Source organism: Hippopotamus amphibius, chromosome 3 (assembly GCF_030028045.1).
Source record: "Hippopotamus amphibius kiboko isolate mHipAmp2 chromosome 3, mHipAmp2.hap2, whole genome shotgun sequence".
Classification (NCBI taxonomy): domain Eukaryota; kingdom Metazoa; phylum Chordata; class Mammalia; order Artiodactyla; family Hippopotamidae; genus Hippopotamus; species Hippopotamus amphibius.
Genome location: NC_080188.1, coordinates 11,788,321 through 11,812,524, shown reverse-complemented (window position 1 = coordinate 11,812,524; position 24,204 = coordinate 11,788,321). Strand labels below are relative to the sequence as shown.

The following is a 24,204-nucleotide window of genomic DNA, read 5'->3' as shown; positions in this document are numbered from 1 at the left end:
AAGCCAAGAGGATTTTGTGAAACTTTCTCCTATAGGAAATAAGAAATGAAGAAATGATATTTATCTCCCAAATTAATTTCAAGGAATTAGAGGCATGATTCTTGAACTGGAACAATCAGAGAGAGTGGTAGGGAATGTAAGTTTGATCTAGGCTTTGTACCATGGGCAGGATTTAGAAGCACACATTTTGGCATGGGGGAAATGACCTAGAGACGGAAATCTACCAGGCAAGTCCAGAAACAGTGAAGATGCCTAACTAGGGCACAGGATAGTCATGAAGAGATTAAGGAAGATTTAACTGAAAAGGTAGGAAGATAAAACTGTGTGAATAGAACACTGAGAATATGCATCTGTTTTCCGGTATTGATTCTTTTCTTCAATGAATATCATTAAGCACGTATTGCAGGTATTAAGATTAAAACATTCGATAAAAGGCAGATAGTAGGTAAACTTTTACAGGGCTCTTTGGAAACAGCCCTAGGGCTCTAGACTGCAGACACTATGGAATAATCTTCAGGGTGACACAATCAGAATCAATAATCTAAATCATTTTCTGTTTTGTACTCTCCTCTGAACTAGAGAGAGGGTCAAATTGCCCCAACATGAGTTACCCCACATGTGACCAGGGGAAAATGGAAACCCTTAACTTCAAGCAACTGGCTAAGGAAAACTGAGGTTATTTTACCCAAAGAAGGCAGAAGGAGTGCTTGGTTGATGAAGAGAGTAGATATTCACCATTAGTGATGTGTCAAAACAGTGTGGAAGAAAGATTAAATAATACACAGCATGGCTATAAAAAATGAAACTGAGAGGTAAAGCTGCATGATGGGATGTAAGGATGCCTGCCCCTCTTCCTCATTATGCTCTGGGAATACTGGACACTTGAAGGTACAACCTCTAATTTCTTTGTTTTCTTTCCTTTAACATTTAGCATTGCTGTTCACTGTGCTTGGAATATTTATTTCCCTTTTATTGTCTAATTCCTCTTAATCTTTCCAGGTTAACCTTTAATGAGCCTCCTTTTTCAGACTCTCCTGCTGCCTCAGCCAGATCAGTCTTTTTATGTCCTAAGAATTATATATGTATATATATATATGTATTTCCCTACTGTGATATTTATATTTACTTTTAGTATTACCAGTGTTCCAACTAACATGCTCCTTAAATTCATGGAGCATGTCTTCAGCTTTGTATCTTCACCATTAAGCACAGTTGCAAACATTTGTTGAAATATATAGGATACCAGACTTCCCTGGTGGCGCAGTGGTTAACAATCTGCCTGCCAATGCAGGGGACACGGTTTGATCCTTGGTCCAGGAAGATCCCACATGCTGAGGAGCAACTAAGCCTGCAAGCCACAACTACTGAGCCCACATGCTGCAACTACTGAAGCCCACGCACCTAGAGCCCATGCTCTGCAACAAGAGAAGCCACTGCAATGAGAAGCCCAAAGTCCACAACGAAGAGTAGCACCTGCCAGCCACAACTAGAGAAAGCCTGGACACAGCAATGAAGACCAAATACAGCCAATAAATAAATAAATAAATGCTTATTTTTTTAAAAAAAGAAATATACATGATATGATGCCTGTAGCTTCCTTCTGCTGCTAAAAGCAGCAGATTCAGGAATTTCCTTCTGGTTTGGTTATCATATTTCCCTTCACCTCACCCCCCACTCAACCAACTGCAGCAGAATGATGTGAAAGCACCCGATAAGATGACCTTCAACCTGTGAGCTCAATCCTTCTGCCTAACTCAGTCAGACTGTAAAAATGAAGAATGAAGAACTGAGACTGAATAACGTTAACTGAATTAAATGCATATTTAAATAGCCACATGCGACTAGTGGCTACCATATTGGACAGAGCATGTCTAAAATGTACAACTATTGGCTACTCCAGCAAGAATGGCCGCAGAGGCAGAGGTGAGCCGAGTCACAGCTGTAGTTAGAATGGAGAAGGGGCTCCGTGGCAGGTAGGAGATGAATGTGTGTCAGAATTGGCTGGGGTAATGAGTAACCCTTCAGTTCCCTGATGGGGCTTCAGCTGCTAAGATGGACCTTGAACTTTCTCATTTCTCACAACTACTGGAATAACCTGAAAATGTTTCAGTTCTTGGAAACAGAAGGACACTAAATAATTCAATCACAATATTCAGACTTTTTTTCTTCAGGAAGGGAGATGAGAACAACCTTTGGGTGGCTCATCCCTTTCTTACCACTACCCGCATGACACTTACTCCCTATCCTTCCACTCTCCACCCCAAACACCTGCACACCCTTCCTTCTCTACCATTTCCCCATCCTGAACCTCTTCCAATTCTTCAAACTTTCATGGTCTCTCAGACGTCCTGTCCTTTATACACAGTTATTTTTTCCTGAAAAAATAACGCATTTCATCCCTCATTTCCGTCTATCCATCCTCACTGATGCTCTTGGATACCTCTTGGAGCAGCTGTTCCTACTGCAGAAGTCTAAGATAGATGCCTCACAAGCTATCCTAAACAACTTCTATTTTCTCGTCTTTGACCATACCAAGTTCTTTTCAGTTTCAATGTTGTTTTCCTCTGGCTAACTCCATCTATTTTATAACTCTATAGGGGAAGAGACCATCCCTATGTTCCTCATTGCACTCCAAAGATCCATCACTGTGTTTGATACACTTCATATCATTTTGTTAAGTGAATAAATTAACCAGTATTTTCTGGAGGAAATGCACAATGTTAAACAGTCCAGGGGGAGAAAAAGCACATGAGCAATTTTTCTGCAAGAATCTGATACCCTTTTAGAAATGTTCTTCTGAATGAAGTTATCCTTCTGGATTGGAAAATAAGAAGAAATGCCTTTAAAAGTCGGAATGACAATGACCATTTATTGTAATAGACAACTTTTCTAAAAGGTTGTTTCCCTGCACAATTAGAGGAGACTGAGAAGTGGCATCACATCTTCGAGAAGCTATCACTGAAATGCACTTTCCGATTGGAACCTTAGCCTAGAAATCATGCTGTGCCCCACACAGTTCTAACCAAGATGTACCCACTGGTTAAGATTGAATCAACTTACAGCTAAGGTATAAATTTAGAATCAAGAGGAACATCTAGACGTTACTAGATAATAGTTAACCACCGTGTGAGTGAAGTAAATGTGTTCCACCTGGTTCCTCTATGCTAGCTATTTTAAACATGTGTGGAAGGAGTGACAATTCTGGGAATTCTTTGCCACGATATTGTGGGGGACCAAGTAGTGCAGAGATAAAGGCATTTTTTCATGAGTCCGAGAAAAGTAAGACAGGCAAATGCCATTTCCAAATTAACTTCTGGTAATTTGGCTCGAACCCACTATCCTGAACAATGCTTTTATATTTGTAATTCAGGTTGAAATTAAACCTGAGTATATCCTTCTGTTTACATATCTCCCTGCCCTTCTTGAAGAGTTATAAATTGGTGCCTTCCTCTCCACTGAAGCACCAGAGCGTGCATGATTTTTTGTCAGTGCTGGGTCTGATTACAAAAGAGTGAAGATTATTTTTCCACCTGTGACACTGTCATTATAATCACCTGACTTATATTTATAGTCAAGGGGGAGTGTATCTCTGATGACTTAGAGCCTTTAAACCTGAGGATAACAAAATTCTGGCTGTGAAACACATATAAATCCTAAACAGAGAGAAAAAGCAAATCACCTGTTATACTGTTTGTTTTCATCTAATAAAAACTGAGCCTGGAGTATTCCAGGCAATTTAAGGGAAGAAGTCAACAAGCAGGATACTAAATATCTCACTATGCATCCCAGTAATTGACATAGAAGAAGCATAGCTCAAGTATTACAAAAAAAGACAGTTCGTTGAAGGATGAGTTTCTTTGGATTAGGGCTATATTCCTTTCCTGTTCACCCTCTCTTTGCCAATAACATCCACGGCTTTGAAGTGTTTCCCAGTGTGGTAGCAGTTTCATTCGCCCTTTTCATTTATTAAACCAGGTATGGACTGGCAGTACCCATTGTTATGAATGAAAATTTATCTTTTCTTTTCCTCACTTATGTTGCCAGATTACTTTACTCAATTTAGAACGTCTATTGTTTCTAGACTAGGCAGAGATTTTTATGGTAATGTTTTCAATAGCCTCATTTCTGGAGGTTTAACAAAATCAACCAGTGCTAACTACCACACAGTCAACATCTACAATAATTCCCAGACTGAATCTTCAGAGATAGTCATATTAGAAAATGTATATTGAAATAATACAATTTACAAGCTGAAGCACTCATCCACATTTTCTATGTTGATCAAACAGACAATAGGTTCATTGTAATGGTTGATTTCTTTTTCTGCATGGTTATATGTAAGTTTCCTCAAAATATAAACTTCAAATTTAATTTACAGGTTTAGCAGTGTTCATATTTAGGCTTTGCATAAAGATTATTTCCTTTGCACTAGTTTGGTAACAACAATCTCTGAAGTTATTTAGCATATCATATTTGCTTTGCTGGGATAGGAAATAGCTAATGTCAAATGTCACATCAGAATGATAATCTAAGATTTTTTTTAAGCACAATTTCCTTTGGGGGTGTTATCAGATGAAAAGTGTTCAACGTTTTAAAATTAAATTGTTTCTCTTAGTATTCTTAAGTTTATTCACTCCACCACACATAATTTTAGGATACTTCAAAATGTTCACTTTTTTAGATTGTTAATGTAAAACATATTCATGTATATAATTTGGAAAACATAAAAAAGAACTAAAAAGAATAACCTCACTCCAAAAATGCCATTACACTCATCACAGTATTTCTTATTTTTATTTTATGTATATCATGGTCTAAATAAAAAACTTCATACTATTTGTTACTCAACATAAATAAATTGCATACATGAAATAATCGGCCTTATCCATGGCATTTAAAAGGAAGTATGTCTAAAGCTTTTGATCCAATGAAAAATAAAGCAAGTCTCCCACCTCTAAACCAAACTGGGGACTTCCAGTATAAGACAGTCTTTTTATTTTTTTCTGAAGTGGACAATGATGATTCCTGCATTGAGAAGATTATGTGCTCTTTTCTGGATGCCTGAGGATTTCTTACACATCAACCTGCGTCTTTTAAGGAGTCTACCTACTGTGGTCTAGGGATGAGATTTTTACATAGCTGGTCAATGGGAAGAAATGATCCTGATAACCAGGGTGATCACACAGTCTAACACTGAGGGAGGTTATTAGTGATTTTGCTGGATAAAGCCATATACTAACACTGTCCAGGTCAGGCAGGTGCATCCTTAAGTAAGGTGTAAGAAAAGGAATTTTAGTGATAAATCCTAAAATTAATCTCACCTGAAGCAGTTTTTGGTATACCAGGGTGAGGAAACTGTAATTCATTGGTCAAATTCAGCGCACTGCTTTTATACATCTCCCCAGCTAAGAATATTATTTATGCATTTAAACGACTGAAAAAAATCTAGGCATTTGTTTTCTTTCTTCTCGTATACCTACACAATATCCTTGATTTTGATCCTTGAATTGCAAAGCCTAAAATATTTGCTATCTAGCCCTTTATAGAAAGTCTGTGTATGCTGGTATCTTCTACTTCAATCATTCACATTGTTTAAGACTTTGCTTCTTATCCAAATCTCTGATTTGTTTTTCTCACAACTGAGCTAAAATATGGACCTCTGCAAAGAGAAAAAAAATTCCCTTTGGAGTCCAGAGAATGTAATTGTTCACACAATAGATGGATAAATACTGATTTACAAAGTGAACCTTTTATTCTGTTAAATTCAGCTTCAACTGAGAATTATCACTGGAAATTATGCTGAAAGATTACTTTGATCATCATATTAATAAAACTCAAAACTTTAAAAGTTTTCATAGAATACCTGGATCTCTTGAACTTAGTGGACCACAAATTTCAGTTTAAGAACTTACCATTCTAGTATATTCTAGCTGTACTGTAGGGTCTGGATAAACATTCAGGTAAGTGTTTCTCCCTTGAAGGCAGATTTTAAAACTATAAGTAAATGACCTAGCCATACACCTATTTTATTTCTTTACTTTTTTTTCTAGTATTTTTTGCCCTTGCTTCCTTTTCATAAAGGTATTATAAAATGGTGTAAATACATGGTCAAATTTTTATAACAAGTCATAAAACTGTAATAAAAATCATCTGTGTACTATTGCATAAAACACAGTTAGAAAAAAAACTGACATTATCCTATGAAGTTACTACTAATTTTATTAAGTCTGGAATGTTGTAATGTATTTTCGATTAAATTACCAAAATAAAACATCTTGTTTCTATCTCTTTTTATTTAGACTGCTTATTCAGTCGTTTATTTTAATGGACTATTTTTTTTTTTAATTAGGCACCTTGATTACCATTTTTATTTCTCAAAGCCCATTGTAATCTTTAAGGTTACATCTGCATTTCTCTGTTGACCTCATGCATATTTTTTAGGACCTTTTTGGTGATAGATCATTTGAATCATAAATTTTAATAGAAAAAAATAAAACTGAATATCACAAGTGAACTATAAGTTTTGCCTAGCATCATCTGAGAATATTGGGGGTAAATTTTGCATTTATGAACAATTGAGCAACTTCATATTTCCACAGGAGGTTCAGTAAAAAGACAAAATTATTTCTTTGTAGGTCACATATCAAATTCAGCCAATGAATAAAATTTACATTTAACAGCAGCAAGACACGAAAAAAATGAAGTTAGGGCTAAAGGAAAGCATAAATTTTTAGCTTTACATATTTTACATTCATATCTTTTCCTCACTCCCTGCAGCTTAGAAAATTTATATTATCTTGGTTAATCACCTTCCTCTACGCAGTTTATAAACAAGTATTAAAGTAGGGATAAAGATAAGAGAAAATAAACAAATATAAGTTTAGTCCCTATTCACTCTGCCTCCTAAGAATGCAGGTAGTGATATTATAAATTTCCATTAAAATAAAGCTGACCGGGTTGCAAATCCTCTAGTCCTGGGTTAGCTACCTAACATCCCACCATCTCCAGGGAAAACTAGCTTTGCTTTTGAAAGAGGAAAGCCACAGAACAAATAAACTACTCAGAGCATGGCAAAGCGCTTAGAGATGAGAACACGAAGAGGTTCAATATAAAGAGAAAAAAGGTACAAAACAAAAGCTCATGAACAGATTTCTTTGTGAACTCAGTCTTTTGAAACCAAAGTAAATTTGGGAATTCTGCAATTATCTGATCAATTTTGATAGTGCTGATTGTTGGTTGTGGTCATTCAAGCCCCCAAACCTAGAATGACTATATACAGCCAAGGTCCACCAAAAACTCATTGCCTCATACACTAGGCCAGAGGTATTCAGCGGGAAAGTTAGGCTATAACGTTTTCAAGATTTACAATTTGCTGCCGGAAATCCCATACAAGTTCCAATTACTGCCAGGGTATGTTGTATAATGTCAAGTGAAGATAAGTACCTGCCAGTCTGCATAATTAGTGTCCCCTCCCCTCCCAGTCCCATGTTACCAAATGCCTATTTAACTCAGGTAAAGAGTTCCTTTTCCTTGTCATTCTGTTAAATTATGCAAAATGTTTTCATTGGTACATAAGCTGGTAGAGAGAAGATGTTAACACTGGCAGAATTTTGTGTTCAATTTGTTTTCAATCTAAGAATAATTTAATACAAGTAAAATCTTTCATACATGGCTATTCTAACAGATTCTTCGGCTTATATCAAAGGTATTATGGGAATTTTGCAATCAATCTTACAAAAACATTTGTAAACCACAATGTGTGCTGTATGTGTAGGATAGTACTGTGCTAAGTCAAGCTTCTAAGTAACTAGATGGAACTCTTCAAGGAATCAGAGGTGGTAGAATAATCAAACTTAAGTCTCGGAAGCAATACGCACAGCTTTTGTTGGCCCGCTTTACATCTCTTCTTTCTAAAATGTTTCACTGTATTTTTACATGTTTGAGATTTTAAAAAATATTTTAACCAAAGAATGCAATCTCAGGGTAAAGAGTAATATATATTTGTCAAATCTAAACCAAGAATTTAAAAGAAAAGTGATTTGATTTTATGTTCTCTTGATTTATGTACTGTGTGGGTCTCACCATTAGTTGATCATGAAGCCCAGTGAAGGCACATATCTATCATTTGTTCACCTCATTACAATTTGCAGCAGACTTTCTCATCATACTTCACACTTAACTTAAATCTTCTTTAGAAAGGAAGGCTGCCAGCCAAAATCAATTTACAAAGATATCCTTGATTTAAGAATGAATGTGTCATTCTACATAAAATATTCTGAATTTTCAACCAAGAAAGGGAAAAAATGACAGAGAAACTTCAAGGCAAGCATCTTCAGAATTTCTATTTTTTCACATCCATAGATTTTAGGAATACTGTTGTAAGCTAGGGCAAACATTCCTTGCAGTCTATTAGTTAATATAGAAAGTATTTATTTCCCTTTCTAAGTCTCTGAGTTGGATTGGATAAGAGAAGTTGCTTGTTTGAATAGATAACAATTTAATGAACAAGATTATAACCACTATAGTTAAGGTTATAATCTGACAACGAAAAGTAAATACAATAGTTAAAAAAAAAGATATAAATGATTGAAAAAATATAAAAAGTAGAGAAAGTTCAACTAAAGAAAAAATGAGTAAGGTAAAAAGTCTGATTTTTGCTTCAAGTTTCTGTATATCTCACGTGATATAAATTTTTTAAAGTTTCTTTTTGTATTCGTCATTACTGTAGATTAAAAACCAAATTTCCTTTCCAGAGATACATTTTGACTTGGAATTAATTTTATCTGAAATGTGAAATTTCACTAGATAACACCTGAAAAAAATCAATTTTTATATTACTGATGAGAAGTTCTTCCACTGTAGACCTAAAGTTTCGAAGCCAGCCAGGTAACTGTCTCAGGAATTATTTTGACGAAACTGAAGAATCCAAGCTCTAGTCCATTATAAGGCAAAGTAATAAGCAGTTATGCCCAGCGCCCTCTAAATCAACAATTACTGCAGCATTATCTTCCTTACTCCATTTTCATTTAGCAGAAATCAAACCATTTACAATCAAACTGGTACTTGCATCCATTCCCTTCTCGTCCAATCAAAACTGAATTACCTGTCAACAGAGACGTACACTTACGAGTGTGAAACCATTTGACCATGTTATATTTTAATTTGCAGAGACAAAAATGACAAGCAATTTATTTACATAAAACTGTACAAAAGCAAATTAAATTATGTAAAGTATTTCATAAATAGTTGGACGAGTGTTTAATACATTTCGCCATGTTTAGCATAGTTGCGTGCATTGTGACTCATAATAAACGATGATAAATTGTTCTCTGCTTCACTATCAACATCCAAGTAGCAGAACAATAGTCAATGATTAACAGTACAAACGGATCGTACCACACTGAATGCAAGAGCTTTAAAATGTAGGAAAAATTGTCTGAAAGTAAACCCTAGGTAGCTGAAAAAATGATGCCTTCCTCCAGATGTTATATACACCTCTGACAGGGTCGCAGCTAACAAGTTTTACAATACTCATGCCCATCTTTGCTCTTTTTTTTTTCCCTTAAGGACATATTGTATATTTATTATTGATATAATATACCTAAAACTACTGAGATCTTCAGATTTCTCATGCCTGTTTTAGGATGGCTGTTTGATTCTTGGCAGTTTCTTCTGGTATCTGTGTTTTGTTTTCCTATAAGACAGCTTCCTAGGGTACCCTTTCAGCCAGACATCTTCAGTACCATCTTAGTTTTTCTTCCCATAAAAATAATGCCTCCCTTGTTTTCTGAAACTCAGGCAGCAGGCCAGTCAGAAACCGTAATGATATCTGGAGGTTCAGAATGAGCGTTAGATTTTAGACTGAAGCTACAGATGTTTTAGTACACATAAATTTATATAGTTACTCAATTTATAAATGTGTCCTAATGTATAATGCATGCAAAGTTCACTTGAGCTTCTTGTGTACAGAAAACAAACATGATTTTCTATACTGTACAACGAAGATGAAACAGCAGCTAAAAGAAAAATAACAACAAAAAGAAGAAAGAATAGAAATTGTTAATCAACATTTTACCTTGCAAAATGGACTGACTTCACCCCTGATAAGCTCTCTTTGTGTTACTATTACAATAAATGCCTTGGCCTTCTAGACAGAATTAAGCAGCCCATATAAATTTTGTTTTATGAATGAACGATATTTAAGACTGGTCCACTATCTGAGTTTGTCAGAAGGCAAATTTTTAATATATTATTTATTATTTTCAGAAAATAAACATGGATAAATATACAAGATCAAAAAAGTTGGGAATAGCCCATTTCCCCTCATTGTCCAAACCCAACAACCGTTTTTTTACCATAACAACAGGTATAAAAGGCACAGTTGCTTATTTTGCATTCACTCATTTATTATTTTTTTGTTTCTTTTTATTGATTTTTTTCAAAAGCACTCTATATATGGAGTGGCACCAGATTTAACCTATTCAAAATAAAAGTCATACAAACACAAAATATATTTCTGTGTCATGCCAGCTCATTATAATAATAAACATGTTATGATAGCTAATTCTACTAGAATTACCGCGAATACTTACAGTACACTGAATTTTATTCTTTCACACTCATTTTAGTTCTAAAGAGGCTCACAAGTTAAATGACAATGACATGGCTGTCTCGAATGTGGTGCAAACATCATTGGGGAATGTGGATCCAATTAATCCAAAGGTCCCATATGACCCGTATTAGCTTTATAGACAACAGAAGGGTTTTAAGATAGAGTGAAGTGAGCTATTTAATGTTTCAAGTGTCTCATGAAAGAAAAAAAATGCATTAAAAAAAGTTTGTTGCACACGTGTTATGCAATTGAATATTTCCTTTGTAACGTGCAAGAAAAAATATGTATACATTTCATAAGTATCTTTAGAAGTATTTTTGTCTTAATAGGTACTTACAGATTATACAAGGCAGAACTGCTTTAATGCAGTTTCCTAACAAAGTACTAGAGTTGCATCTTTCCATAATGTAAATAATCAAACATAAACATGTTCAATTATTGATATTTTAGTCCAATATTTTTGTTTCTTCAATTACATATCTTCTTTCATCCTAACTATTATACATAAACTAACATCAAAATGAAAACTCCATTTAAGAAAGAGCATAAGGAAATGACCCCGAAAGAGTACCCCACCAAACAGAGAAGTGGTTTTCAAAGATAAGCATTTGATGACCTATAGTGAATTAACAACCTATATTCCAGGCTGCTTCACTTTGTAGTCTAAGACATATTGCAAAGCATGAAACTACCTAGAGCTACATAGTTTCTACAGTTCGCCAAAGAGTCATCAAGGCTATGCCTTAACCAGGTTACAAACATTCAGTGATGAGAATGTTTGCTCTCTTCACCTGTTATCCCTTCCTCTGTCCCTGGATTGTCACTTTTTCTGAATGTCTCAGCTCAATTTCCAATTGAATTAAATTTCCCTCAGTAGAGGAAGTGACTCAAAACCTGCATATTCTGTTTCTCTATATTACACTGAGGAAAAAAAAAAACCTGCATATTTTTCAACTTTGAGATGTGTGTACTATGAGACACGTCACTGCCCAGAACTCATTTCTTTCTTGTTCAGTCTGGATTGGTTTTAAGAGATATTTTAAGTAATGTTCAAATCACATTAGTGACAAAGTCAATTAGGGTGTCACCTTGTTTCAACGTTGTGAGTCTCCAAATAGTGCCATATTGCACAGGATTAAAAATTAATGCACTTTTGTTACATGGAAGTATGCACTGAACATGTAAAAAATGCACTTGGTAATTTGAAATGTGGATAAGACCAGCAAGCATAACCTGATTCTACGGTGATAGTGAACTTAAAAACTGTATGTCATTGTATCTTTCTTTCCCTACCTACCCACAAATATGATTTTAAAAAGTAGAATCTTCCCTGATAATATTTTTGAAACTAAACTTTGACTTCAACTAATTGCCTATCATAATACCAAAAATATGTCTCATTGGCTTTTCATTTTCTGAGCTTTCAAAGAAAATCCATTTCAGAAGCATATGCATGCTTTCCGGGTATAGAGAAAATGTAAAATAAACCGGTGTCTGAGGGTTTCTCTGCGTGCCTGGGTTCAGTGACTTTTGTTGCTTAATGGATTTCCACTTCAAGACCAAATCTACTTCATGATTTCCCTGATCTGCCATATGATCTTTGGCCTTTTAATGACACAATTGTTCCCATTAGTGGTGCTGTTCCAAAAAAAAATGTGTAATTTTTACGAGTTATAACTAGCGTAATTGGTCAAGATTGTGTATATACGAAGAATATTCAGTACAGGTATGGAACTGAAGTTGATGCTCCTGACTTGAAGAAAACAATATATGCCAACTGGGGACTGCAATCTCCCACTGGGCCTTGTTTAGTCGCAGCCTTTGTTTGAATATTAAAGCTGTGATCTTCCTCCAAATGCTACTTCTAGAGTTCCCCCTATATAAGGACTGAAACTTCAGAGGGACTCTATTGTTTTTGAGGGATTGCCTTCCATAGTGATTAATCATTTCTGATCACATGTCTAAATATATTTCACCTGATCTGCCTTTTTTTTTTTTTGACCAACCAGATGACATTCAAACTAAATCAAAGTGACTAAAATCATGCTTCAGCTTAGGGATAATGAGAGGGTGTTGTGTTCTGCTAATCAGGCTTGTTACCATGAAAGAAACTTGCAACCATCTTTTTTTGTTTGTTTTTTGTGTGTGTTTGTTTTCTGGAGTGGGGTGGGGAAGAGAGAGCGGGTGTTGGGAATCAGTGAGGGGGTCAGACATGCAAGTTAACAAGGATGGTTTCTACATTGTATATTACAATCAGGCTTAACAGTATCACTCACTAAAGGCCTGATCTGGAGGCAGAAGTGGCAGGCAAAGCTTTGTCTCTTTGGTAGCCCCCTCTTTTTGATTACAAGGTTTTGTTTTGTAAGGTTTTTCACCCCTTATTCTCCTTCTCATACATGAAAAGAACTTTGCGGTTGCTTCTTTATAGCCTACAGGTAAACTTCTCTTCTAGTGAGAGTATTGACAGGAGATGGCTTGTATTCCCCTGTTTTTGTAAGGGGAATATCCTCAGTGTTGGCTTCCTCATTTTTGCTGAAACTAGCTGCACTGAAGGTCTCATAGGATGAGGTCAACTTTTTGTTCAGGAGGTTTCTGTTGCGGTCGCCCATGATGGCGGCCTCACCATTGGCCAGCTTTTCCTGGCTTCCTCGTTCATCAACAGGCATGAAAGTGGAGAGTTTGGGCTGGCTCTTCTTCCTCTCCGGAGAAGTGCGGACCGGCATCCAGCAGGAGTCTGAGTGGCCATACTCATCACACTCACGGGTACATTTCCCAGTTAGGGCTACATCTGGAAGAGGTCTTGAATCTGAAATTCAAGGAGAAGGAGCCATTAAAGTTGGCCATTTCTCAGTAGGCTTTCCTGACCTATATGGAATTGGGGGGGATATATACATGTATATATATATAATCATATATATAATATATGTAATTACATATATATTTCCTTTACCATATCATTTCCCTTTTTTCAACGCCCTGCAGTTCATCATCCCATAGAACAGTTTTTACTTCATGTCCAATAAAGATAAGGTTTTGCAAAAACATCAGATATTATAGAAAGAGAGGAATAAACAAACTGATAAATTTAAGTGCGTAGAACAGACAGGTATATATGCATTTGTTACAGGACAGGTACATGTGCATATTCTCAAGTAGAAATAAAGTACACATGTATATTTGTATGGGTATAAATTTTTCCACATGCATAAGAAAAGTTATTAAATCCAAAAAGATAATTTTCTGTATTTATAAATTATCCCAGAAATTGTGTACCTTTGCCAATTGGATTCCTTCCTGCTTATATATTAGTCATAGAATGAAAATATGCAAAACCTTATATTTAAAATACATTATAAAACATCAGGGTGACTCAGAAGTAGAACCTAAATCGACAGCACATTATGTGGTTAAAAAGTAAAAAAGCGAGGTACTAATGGGTTCCAAGTGTGAGCATACTAGCAGTATTACCACCTACCCCACCCTAGCCCACATCCCTGCCCCCCACCTTGTTATTGACCTAATATGTGCTGTAGGATAGTCCCTTGAGTGTTCACATTGAAATACATCTGCCAGTGTGTTTGCTGAATGGAAATAGTATGTGAACTGCAATGTATTGGGTAAATCGAGTCAAATGTCTAAACTTTTGATGAAATGGCATGTATTCCTAATTAATGGTGTTGCCTAATGGAATGGGAAATGTCTTTATTTCTATAAAGCTGAGTTATATCATTATATGTGTCTGTCTTTGGAGATTAGTTATATATTTTCTTACTCTTACAAATATTTTTTAACAGATTTTGTTTTTCTTTGAAAAAGAGAGTGAGAGAGAGAAAAACCTGTTTTACCTCAACAGATTCTAAGAAAACAACCTCTAGGGTTTTATTTAATATACTTTACAGTTTCTTTTATTGCCAAACAAAAGAACATAATATGACTGTGCTCCAATTTATATTGTTTGGTATCATTTTATTACAAAGCTTGGGACTTAAAAGACTGACAAATGTTAACCTCTGCAAATATATTCACAACAAGTCAAATCAGTGAGATTTGCATATGCATCCTGGATAGAATTGGTTTAAAATAGAATAGGGGTTTATTTAAATTATTCCCAATATGTTTAAACACTCTGCTTTTGTATCCACACACCATTCTCTGTAGTTTATAATGATATTCCTATTTGATTATCATTTGTGTTAGGATATTTTAGAAGTTTTACCCTGCCAAAACTCCTAAATCAAGGCAGTCCGATATTGCATGTCATTTTTTTCCTTCAGTGATGGGTGGATGACTGAGATATTGACATTTGTCAGCTCATTGATTTTTGAACCACTGTGACCTGAGATTTTTATGCTGTGTGGTCAGAGTTCAGCAAGGAAATGTCATTGTTTTTCATAGGAAATCTAGAATTATTTTTCTCTTTTATTGTAGTTGCAAATGCTGCTATTTGACTTTTAAGTGAGCAGATCCTATTAATTTTATCATCAAAAGAAAAAGCACTTTCTTATCTATTTTTTTGTGCTAAATTCCCTCTGTGTCTCTCAAACACAAATTTTGGATGCATTTAAAAATTCAAACTATTGACAAATTTTATGAATGGTTTTTGTATTCTGGTTAGTTTAAATGAGCAAATTGAGTTCTTTGGGAATATTTCCTGTCTTGGGATACTTTGTTTATTTGAAGTTGACCTAAATGCTTTGAACAGGAAAAAAAAAAAAAAAAGAAAAGAAAAAGAAAACCTTATAAAAATGCAAAGTATGAGATCAGATCTACTTTTTGCTCTAAACATTCCTTTTTTAATTCACCACTCTAAAAAATTCAAGCTTTTCTTTTTCTCTTATGGCAGTGCCTACAAAGGACACAACACAATAATCAGAAATTTAGCTACTGAAATAGGAAAAATCTCTACAAATGTGGTTGTCATTCCCTGCAGAAATGACCCAGAATGGTTTCCAATCATCTCTCTACATTTACTTAAGTCTCACACAATGTGACAGTTTACTTGCACAATGACTTACACAGGTCACTGGTTTGGGGGGATTAATTTCTGTTTCCTGTTTGAAATTCATAGCACCTTGTTTCTCCTTTGTTTGAGATGCATTTAGAGATAGTCCATAGAGCTATCTTAATACTCTAACATGTCTTTCTACCTGTTATATTTGTGTACCTTGAACTCCCTGTAGCTCATAAAGAAATTATATTCATTTAGATTGACTCAATTTCCAATCAACTGAGAGTGAGATATTCTTCAATTCATTCCCTCAGCCTCTACTTCATAATCCCGGTTATTTCCTACTAAAATTAATTTCCTCTTGTTGCTTTTAACGAAAGGCAGCTTATCTTCTCTGCCATCAGCCACATGTGGGCTGCCACATCTCTATCCAAGAAGCATGACTTTTAATAAGGATTTCCTGTCATTTCCAAAGTCAAACACTTGATTGGGGACCACAGTGGAAGTTGACAAGACTAATTGGCTGAGACATGTTGCAGTGTTTATCATCAAATTTAGAAAATAATCAAGAAAGGCTATAAGAGATTCATCACAAGTAATCAAAACTTCCAATCTTGATGACTCAAATGAATCCTCAAAAGAAATGCCAATGATTAACAAATGTAATTTATATTATGATGCAAACTATCAAGGGAAGGCATGAGTGGAATAGTATTTTTCTGTGTTTCTGTATTTTCTTATTTTAATTGTGCCAGTAGATATCATATATATTTTTTTAAAGACAGAAGTTATATAGGGTCTTACAGAATCATCATATACACTTTTTTCTCACTTTGCAAAAGATATACTCTTAAAATGACCTATCTGTTACAGGATTAGAGAGGCAGATCTTCTATAAATAGTAATCCTTCTTGGTCTTTTAGTCTTTCACTGAAGGAGGTGTTTTTTGATATCTAAGAACATTATTTCATGGTTTAGTTTGGTACTCTTCCCTTTCATTTTGACCTGAGTGGAAAGGGAAAATAGTTAATTACAACTCTTTTTACTTGGTATTGTGTAAATCAATTAAAAAAGTAAAATGTTCTGTATCAAAATATAATGCTATTCTCTATCAGCATTTTCCATAACAAAGTCAGTTCCTTAGAGGTCGTCCCCTACGCATGCAGTCACTTCAAATCTTGAGATGGCTGGAACTAGAAATGGTATTCATTAGCTCTTGTTGCTTTAGCATCGTTTGCAAGGTTCTCCATTTTTACCTAGTTATGCTATTTACTAGAAACATTGTACAACCTTAGAAAGTTAAAGTCTTTCCTAGACATAAAATTAATTTCCCCCTAGAAACTAGACAGTTTTCAGCCATCATAATATCAAACAATGTATAACACATAAAATATTTTCCCACATTTCATCTCTTTTACTTATCATCTCAACCCAACAGCAAAGAACATGGAAACAGTGAGGAGTCCAGACTAGGGGAGAACTGAGACCAAAGAATAAGTGCTTGACTTTCACTTCAGTGTTTCCCATAACACCATATTGCTTATTCTTAAAATGTAACAGCAGAGTTATTTAGAGGTCAATTGCTACTACCAATAGCCATAAGAAAAAGCTAGAGACTCCAAAGAAAGAGAAAAAAAAAATCTGAGCAGCACAGGAAATAGATGCCACGAAGACACAAATTTTACTACTTAATGAAAAAAAAATCAACCTTTTTAAAACTATACATTTCCTAAAGTGAAGGAAATTATAACTAATTTAAGAAGTCAAGTTCTTTCTCAAAAAGAAATGTATTTGCTCTTAATTGGCAGGGTAGATGAGTGGATGGTGAGAAGATACTGCTACAATGACCTCAGCAAGAAGTGACAGACTATACGTAGCATCATTAGAAATAGAAAGGAAAGCTCAGATTTATGGAGGCATTTAATGTTTCCAGAAGCTTTCCTACACAATTCAGAAGCCTTTAGAGGCATCATTATTATAGGAGAGCACTAGAATGGTTAAGGCTCTTAAAGACAGCTCTGCACCAGTAAAGATTTTGATAGAGTCAGTTATGTATTCTGCCAGAATCCTGGTCACCCACTTCTAACCCAGGCCCTCGGCTTGGGGCTGAAGATATAAGGATATTTCCATTTCCTAAAAGAAGCATGAAAATGCTGCATTTAGGTCTTAAATACATCCAATGAGTTTTTTTCTTTTTGTTTTGTTTTGTTTTGTTTTAAGGTCAGTTACTTAAAGCTATATGCATCAATTGCTTATTTGCTTAATATACAAATAACTTAATTCTCTGACCATATGAAATAAATGGATTGCTAATCCACATGTAGACTCAGACAGTCACATCCTTCCTGTGCACTTAGCACATTCTTAACATTACTTGACAAAATTTTGCAAGTAAAAAATTGTGCTATTCTCTTCTTTTGGGGAGAAAAAAAGCACACACAGGCACCTTTTCCCTTTCTCCTTTTTAAAGTACTTATTTTTCTTTTTATATGTCTTGACTTCCTGTTATCTAAGATTTCTTTTTCTAGAGACACAGCTAATTCTGAGGAAATCTGGTGGACTTTGAGCAAGTTTTACAAAAGGATGAACAACAAAAAAAGGCAGATAAATTTGTTGATTTTCTTTTTTTTTTAATTTGCTGATTTTCCAACAAATATTTTAACATTACCTTTATTTTCTTTAGTCCAAAATAAAAATATCTTTTTTTATTCTAATGATTCAATCAAGTGTATTATTTTAAAACAGCTGTCAGGAAATGATTTATTTTTGCCTTCTATAATAAACCTTTTAAGTTTAGGTGTGAGGGGGTGAGATCCAAAAAGTACGTACGGAGGCAGACTTGGCTTTTTTGTACAAATAAGCTGAAGATCCCAGCTTTTTGTCTGTTTGGGGAATTTGGGAAGGTTAGAAAGGTAAGCACATAACTGATCCTGGAGAAGGTAGAACTCACTGACTCAAACAAGCAGTAGGCAATCCTCTAAATATCCCGACACTTTCTGGAAGAAGGGGAAATTTATAGGTATGCAAGTAAGTGTTATCCAGAGCTACTACAAGGTGGTTAAGATTTCTACACTGTGTTCTAATTTATCATGAAATCACTTGATTCCACCGAATTAGAAGAGGAGATAAGGATCACCTATCCAACCAACCCTTACTTCAGTTTCAACTATACCTCTCCTGAGTGCTTCCCTCAATGCAGAGCGGAACTTGTGAAAAGAACAGGAGACTGGGAGTCCCAACAGTGCAAAGTGAGATTCTGGGCCCATCCTGTATAAGCTGTGTCTTTGGATATAATTTCTCTGAGACTCAAGTTCCTTGTATGTGAAGTAATAACACCAACTCCCCCATGTATTATGGGATAAATGAGTTCATGTATATAAAGCTTATAGCATGGTGTCTGGTGCCTTGTAGAGTTTAGGTAAACAGTAGGTCACAGCCCCTGGAGAGATTTAAAGTATAGATTTTCTTTCCTCTCTGCAGTCTTCCCTGACTGAATGGGTATTAAGGGAATAATCTCCAAAACCAGGATCCCTGAATTCAAATCCTAACTTTGTCACTTAATATGTATGTAACTTTAAACACGTTACTTGATTCATTTAAATTTTCTCATCTTTATAAAGGGCATAAGAATGAATTAACTTCTTAGGATTATTGTGAGGATTAAATGTGTTAATACAGGAAAAGTATTTGTAATAATTCTTGACACACAATGGGCCCTCAGTAAATATTAGAAACTTCAGGTGCACAATCCCTCATCCACAGTTCAGTCCTCAAAATAGCTTTGAAAACCAAAAGCTTTTTTTTTTTTTTTTCATAAATTTACAACAAACCTGACTTTCAATACAAGGTCATTTTTCATCTTTATCTATCTCACATAGTGTGAATATTTAGATGTTTTGTGGGAGAAATAATGTTTAATTAAGGGTACTGTCTCAGACTCTTAGATCTTTAAAATAATATACATGCATGATATTACCTTTTCTAATATATGAAGGATTCTGATTTTTAAGATATATTTGTTCCCAACGGTTTCAGATAACTTACTGTGCACCTAGTAACAATCATCAATCAAAAGGGCATGTAATTTGGAGTTTCTTTTCCAGGAGTACTCACGGATTTATGCTGATAGAGTCTGCAATACACCAGAGCTATCACCTACTTAGGAAAATACAGTAGTCACTGGTTACTCTATATCAGATATCTCCCTTAACACTTCTTTATTAAGACTTTGCTGGAGAAGATTTATTCAGAATGTGTCATTATCATTGCTCAAAACTGAAGGGCAAATGCTCTATTACTTGCAGTTATCTTTACAACCTAAACAGATCAACCTCACAATTAATCGTTTTCATTTGAAAGAGACTTGTCCCTAGGATATTGGGTTGCTATCTTGCTTTGCCTGCATGAGCCACAACATAAAAAAAAAAAAAAGTTCCATTTTAATGACATGTTAAAAATTAGCAATAAACTAACCTAAGACTAAGAGGCTGAAAATCAAGAAGCAGGGTACACCTCACATGCAGTGCACCCTTCAGACATCAAAAATAATGAAACATAAAAGCCATTGAGCATACAATCTATGCGGCTTTTATGATGCATGTACGTGCTTGTTTTAAGTTGCAAAATAAGGCCAAAAGTTCCTCTCATCTTCCTATACACAGCCTTTTGGAGTGTGACATCACTGCTCCTACTGTCGAGATTCTATTTCTGCAGCCCTTGAAGCTGGGCTAGCTTTGACGACGAGAGTGATACTTTGCAATTTCCAGGGTGGGTCTCAAGAGTCCTAGAAGCTTCTGCTTTGCCCTTGGAAGACTGCCATCTCCATCCTGACAGCAAGCATTATCTAGCCTGTTTGAAGATGAAACACTTTTTGAGAGAGAGACTCGGCTATCTTAGCTGGCCCAGTGGAGCCTATCCCCAACCAGCCTCCCAGGTGAATGCAGTCACATGAGCGATCCAGGCAAAACCTGCAGAAGAAACAATAGTCTGATCCACAGAAATATGAAAAGTAATCAATCTTTGTTGTTTGAAGCTCCTAAGTTATGTTTGTTTGTTTGTTTGTTTAGAGGGTGGGGAGAGAGTTCCTTGATACAGCGAATAGATCACTGAGATCATGATAACATACTATATTATCTGCAGTAAATCCAAAAACAGCCTGAGATGTGAAAACAATATATTCTACTTCCTTTATGTCTTCTTATCATGGGCAACAAACTGACCAATATTATGGAAAGCACAAACCTTTTCAGGGCTGTAAGCACATTTAATTAGTAGTTCAAGCAGAGGGCTCCCATAGAAAGGTCTGGAAATTTTGGTCCTGTAATTACAGGATTTCAGTGCATTTTTCACCTGAGTGCTCTAGTTCGGGCTGGCATGCCAAGACAATCTTAAAATGTTGAAACATGCTTGAAAGCATCAGCAACTTTTCTCTGTACCTCAGGGCTAAACTCAGTTAAACAGCAATTGAATGTATCTCAAGAAGCATTTACTGCCCTGAGGCTTAGATCACTGTCATTCTGAATGTGGTATTAGCATATACGGTGGAGATTGCACGCCATGTTTCAAGCAGTCCTGCTGAATCAACTCAAACATGATTCTGCTGGTTGGCACATGAAAACTGTACTACAGCAGAAAAATGTATGGTGACTGCTGGAGAGTGATCAATGTACACACATCAGAGGTGTGGCTTCCGTTTGATCTCCCCCTTCACGAATGCAAAATTAGAGGTGGTGGAGGTTAAGGGAGTATTAAGGGAGGAGAGTGAAAGGAGAGGAAGGAAGTGCTGGAAATGAGAAGATGCTCTGATATTGATCTGATATAAAACCCAGAAAGAGACCGGGTACCTTTATTACACAAGGTAGCAATTGATCATCTCACTTAAAATAGACCGAATTCTGGATGTTTGGGCCATTCATGTTTATTTTTCCACTGCAATAGTCAAAGTTTTCATGATTTTTCTTTTAGTCTCTTGGGTTTCCTTAAATTAGAAATTATTTGCTTTGAGTGTCATAGACTAATAATCTAATGAAAAGTAGAAGTATTGCCTTTCTCTATAAACTCAGATATGTGCCCACAAAATTTGCATAAAATTTCAGTGGTGATACCAAAGATAGGGTTTCAGCATCTTGGTGGATGAAAGAAAGAAGGGTGTATTTTTATACTTTTTTTTTCCTGTGAGTTTAAATCAATGGTTAAGAAATATTTAACAAATCAACATTCATCCTTGAAATATAGAAATTTACATGTGGTAAATAAATTGCCATTCAAATAGTTACAGAAAGATTTAAAGTAAACAAAAAAACCATATTCTGAAATACATATTTAGAAGTAAGGAAAATGATTTATGTTAGATTATGTTAATATAGCAGGTAGGTCATTTAAAAGCCTAACTCTAAAAACCCCTAATAACTTATAATGCTTTGTATTAACAACAGATTAATACTTGTGGGTGTATTTTACTGACTGCTAATCACCAACTTGAAATGTATGTTCTTTCCTAGAATCTACATCCAATATTTGCACCAGCATCTTGAACTACCAGCAGCTGGATCTTCACTCACCATCAGAAGGGAGATTAATAGGTGAATTCTTGTCATTAAGGAACTTCATACAAAACAATAATGATCCAGATGAATTTTTTTTTAATGAATAAAATGTGTCAGCCACTGTACATTGGTTTTACGGCAAAGTGTGAAGTAAGTACTTTTAAAAGAGTTGCAAATATCAATTTAGAGTCACTTTCCAGTAATGATCTCAAATCTTCAATGTTTTCAATATTGGCTATAAAATTGTAATGTATATATCCTACAATAAATATTAATATTGTCTTTAGGGATGGATATTTATTCTAAAATAATATATAAAGGCTCTATTAACTGTAAGAATATTATCTTTGGATTGTACTCTTGAAGACAGTGCCCATTTTATCTTTTTTTTTTTTTACTGATTAACTGTTTTTTTTTTTTTTAGCTCTTTATTGGAATATAATTGCTTTACATTCTTGTACCAGCTTATGAGGTACACCAAAGGGAATCAGCTGTATTTATACACATATCCCCATATCCCCTCTCTCCCAAGACTCCCCCCCACCCTCCCTGTCCCAGCCCTCTAAGGCATCACCCATCATCGAGTTGATCTCCCTTTGTTATACAGCACCATTTTATCTTTGCTTCTCAATATAACATGTAATTCTATACAAATAAAAAGGCTGAAAAAAAGGAAACAAAAATCAATTAAAATATATTTTCTCAATATGTCTTTCCTCCATATAAACCATGATAAAGAATTTTTTTGAAGTATAATTGATTTACAATATTGTGTTAGTTTCAGGTGTAAAGCAAAGTGATTCAGATATATATATACATATATTCTTTTTTTTACATTATCTTCCACTCAGTTATACATATATATATTCAAATTCTTTTATATTATAGGTTATTACAAGATATTGAATATAGTTCCCTGTGCTATACTGTAAATACTTGTTGTTTATCTATTTTATATATAGTGGTGTATATTTTTTAATCCCATACTCCTAATTTATCCCTACCACTTTCCTCTTGGGTAACCATAAGTTTGTTTTCTATGTCTCTGAGTCTGTTTCTCTTTTGTATACAGGTTCGTTTGTATTATTTTTTAGATTCCACATATAAGTGATATCATATAATATTTGTCTTTGTCTGACTTACTTCACTCAGAAAGTGGTGAATCCATGTTGATGGGATCTAGGTCCATCCATGTTGCTGCAAATGTCAATATTTCATTCGTTTTTATAGCTGAGTAATATTCCATTAAATATATATATATTGCATCTTTATTCATTCCTCTGTTGATGGACATTTAGGTTGCTTCCATGTCTTAGCTATTGTAAATAGTGCTGCTATGAATACTGGGGTGCATGTATCTTTTCAAATTAGAGTTTTCCTTTTTTCCAGATATATGCTTAGGAGTGGGATTATTGGATTATATCACAGTTCTATTTTTAGATTTTAAGGAACTGCCATATTGTTTTCCATAGTGGATACACTAATTTACATTTCCACCAACAGTGTGAGTTCCCTCATGCTAAAGCAATTTTTAAAGTGAGAAGTTATGAAACAAGTTGTATAATAAGTAGCAGGCATTAAATATCTAAACATTTGATGTGAATATGTTAAATATTAAAACAAATTAATTTAGTATTTGAGAATATTTTAAACAGGAAGAGAATCACTACAGTGGCCATGTGATATAAATTTTTTCTATGTTTTTTTTCAATGTATTATTTTATATGAATGTCCAAAATAGACTATGTTAAAGCTCAAATCATGTATGAAGTAGACTTGTAATATAATGTGATTATTTTCTGCACAAGGGAAAATCATACCAATTTAGATTTACTAAAGATATTACTTTATTAATTTTTTCTAAATGTGGCAAAAATCACAATGCTTGTTTATATTGTGCTTCAGTGTAATGATACAGTTATTCTGTAACTATGCAATTATTCTACTGAAATGGCCATTTTAAAAGCACATTCTCAAGAAGAGAAACATGGCGGCGAAGCAGAAGAATGTGGAATGCATCCCTCTCCACAGATGCATCAGGAACACATCGAAATACACAATAATTCCCACAGAGAACCAGCTGAACACCAGCAGACGAC

The 24,204-nt window shown here is 34.9% G+C and overlaps 1 protein-coding gene across 5 annotated transcripts in view; it reads right to left on the bottom strand.

Annotated features, from left to right (window-relative positions):
• Positions 1 to 9,151: 9,151 nt before the first annotated feature.
• The window catches only part of PCDH7 (protocadherin 7), a 393,865-nt gene continuing 378,812 nt past the window's right edge, over positions 9,152 to 24,204 (bottom strand). For 2 of the 5 annotated variants that reach the window (XM_057725949.1, XM_057725950.1), the window contains exon 3: positions 9,874 to 13,418. In XM_057725949.1, the coding sequence (XP_057581932.1) occupies positions 13,042 to 13,418 (377 nt within the window). In that variant the 3' untranslated portion in view covers positions 9,874 to 13,041. Of the gene's footprint in view, positions 13,419 to 24,204 lie in introns of all 5 variants that reach the window. The other 3 variants (XM_057725951.1, XM_057725952.1, XR_009052517.1) reach the window with 3 other exon arrangements.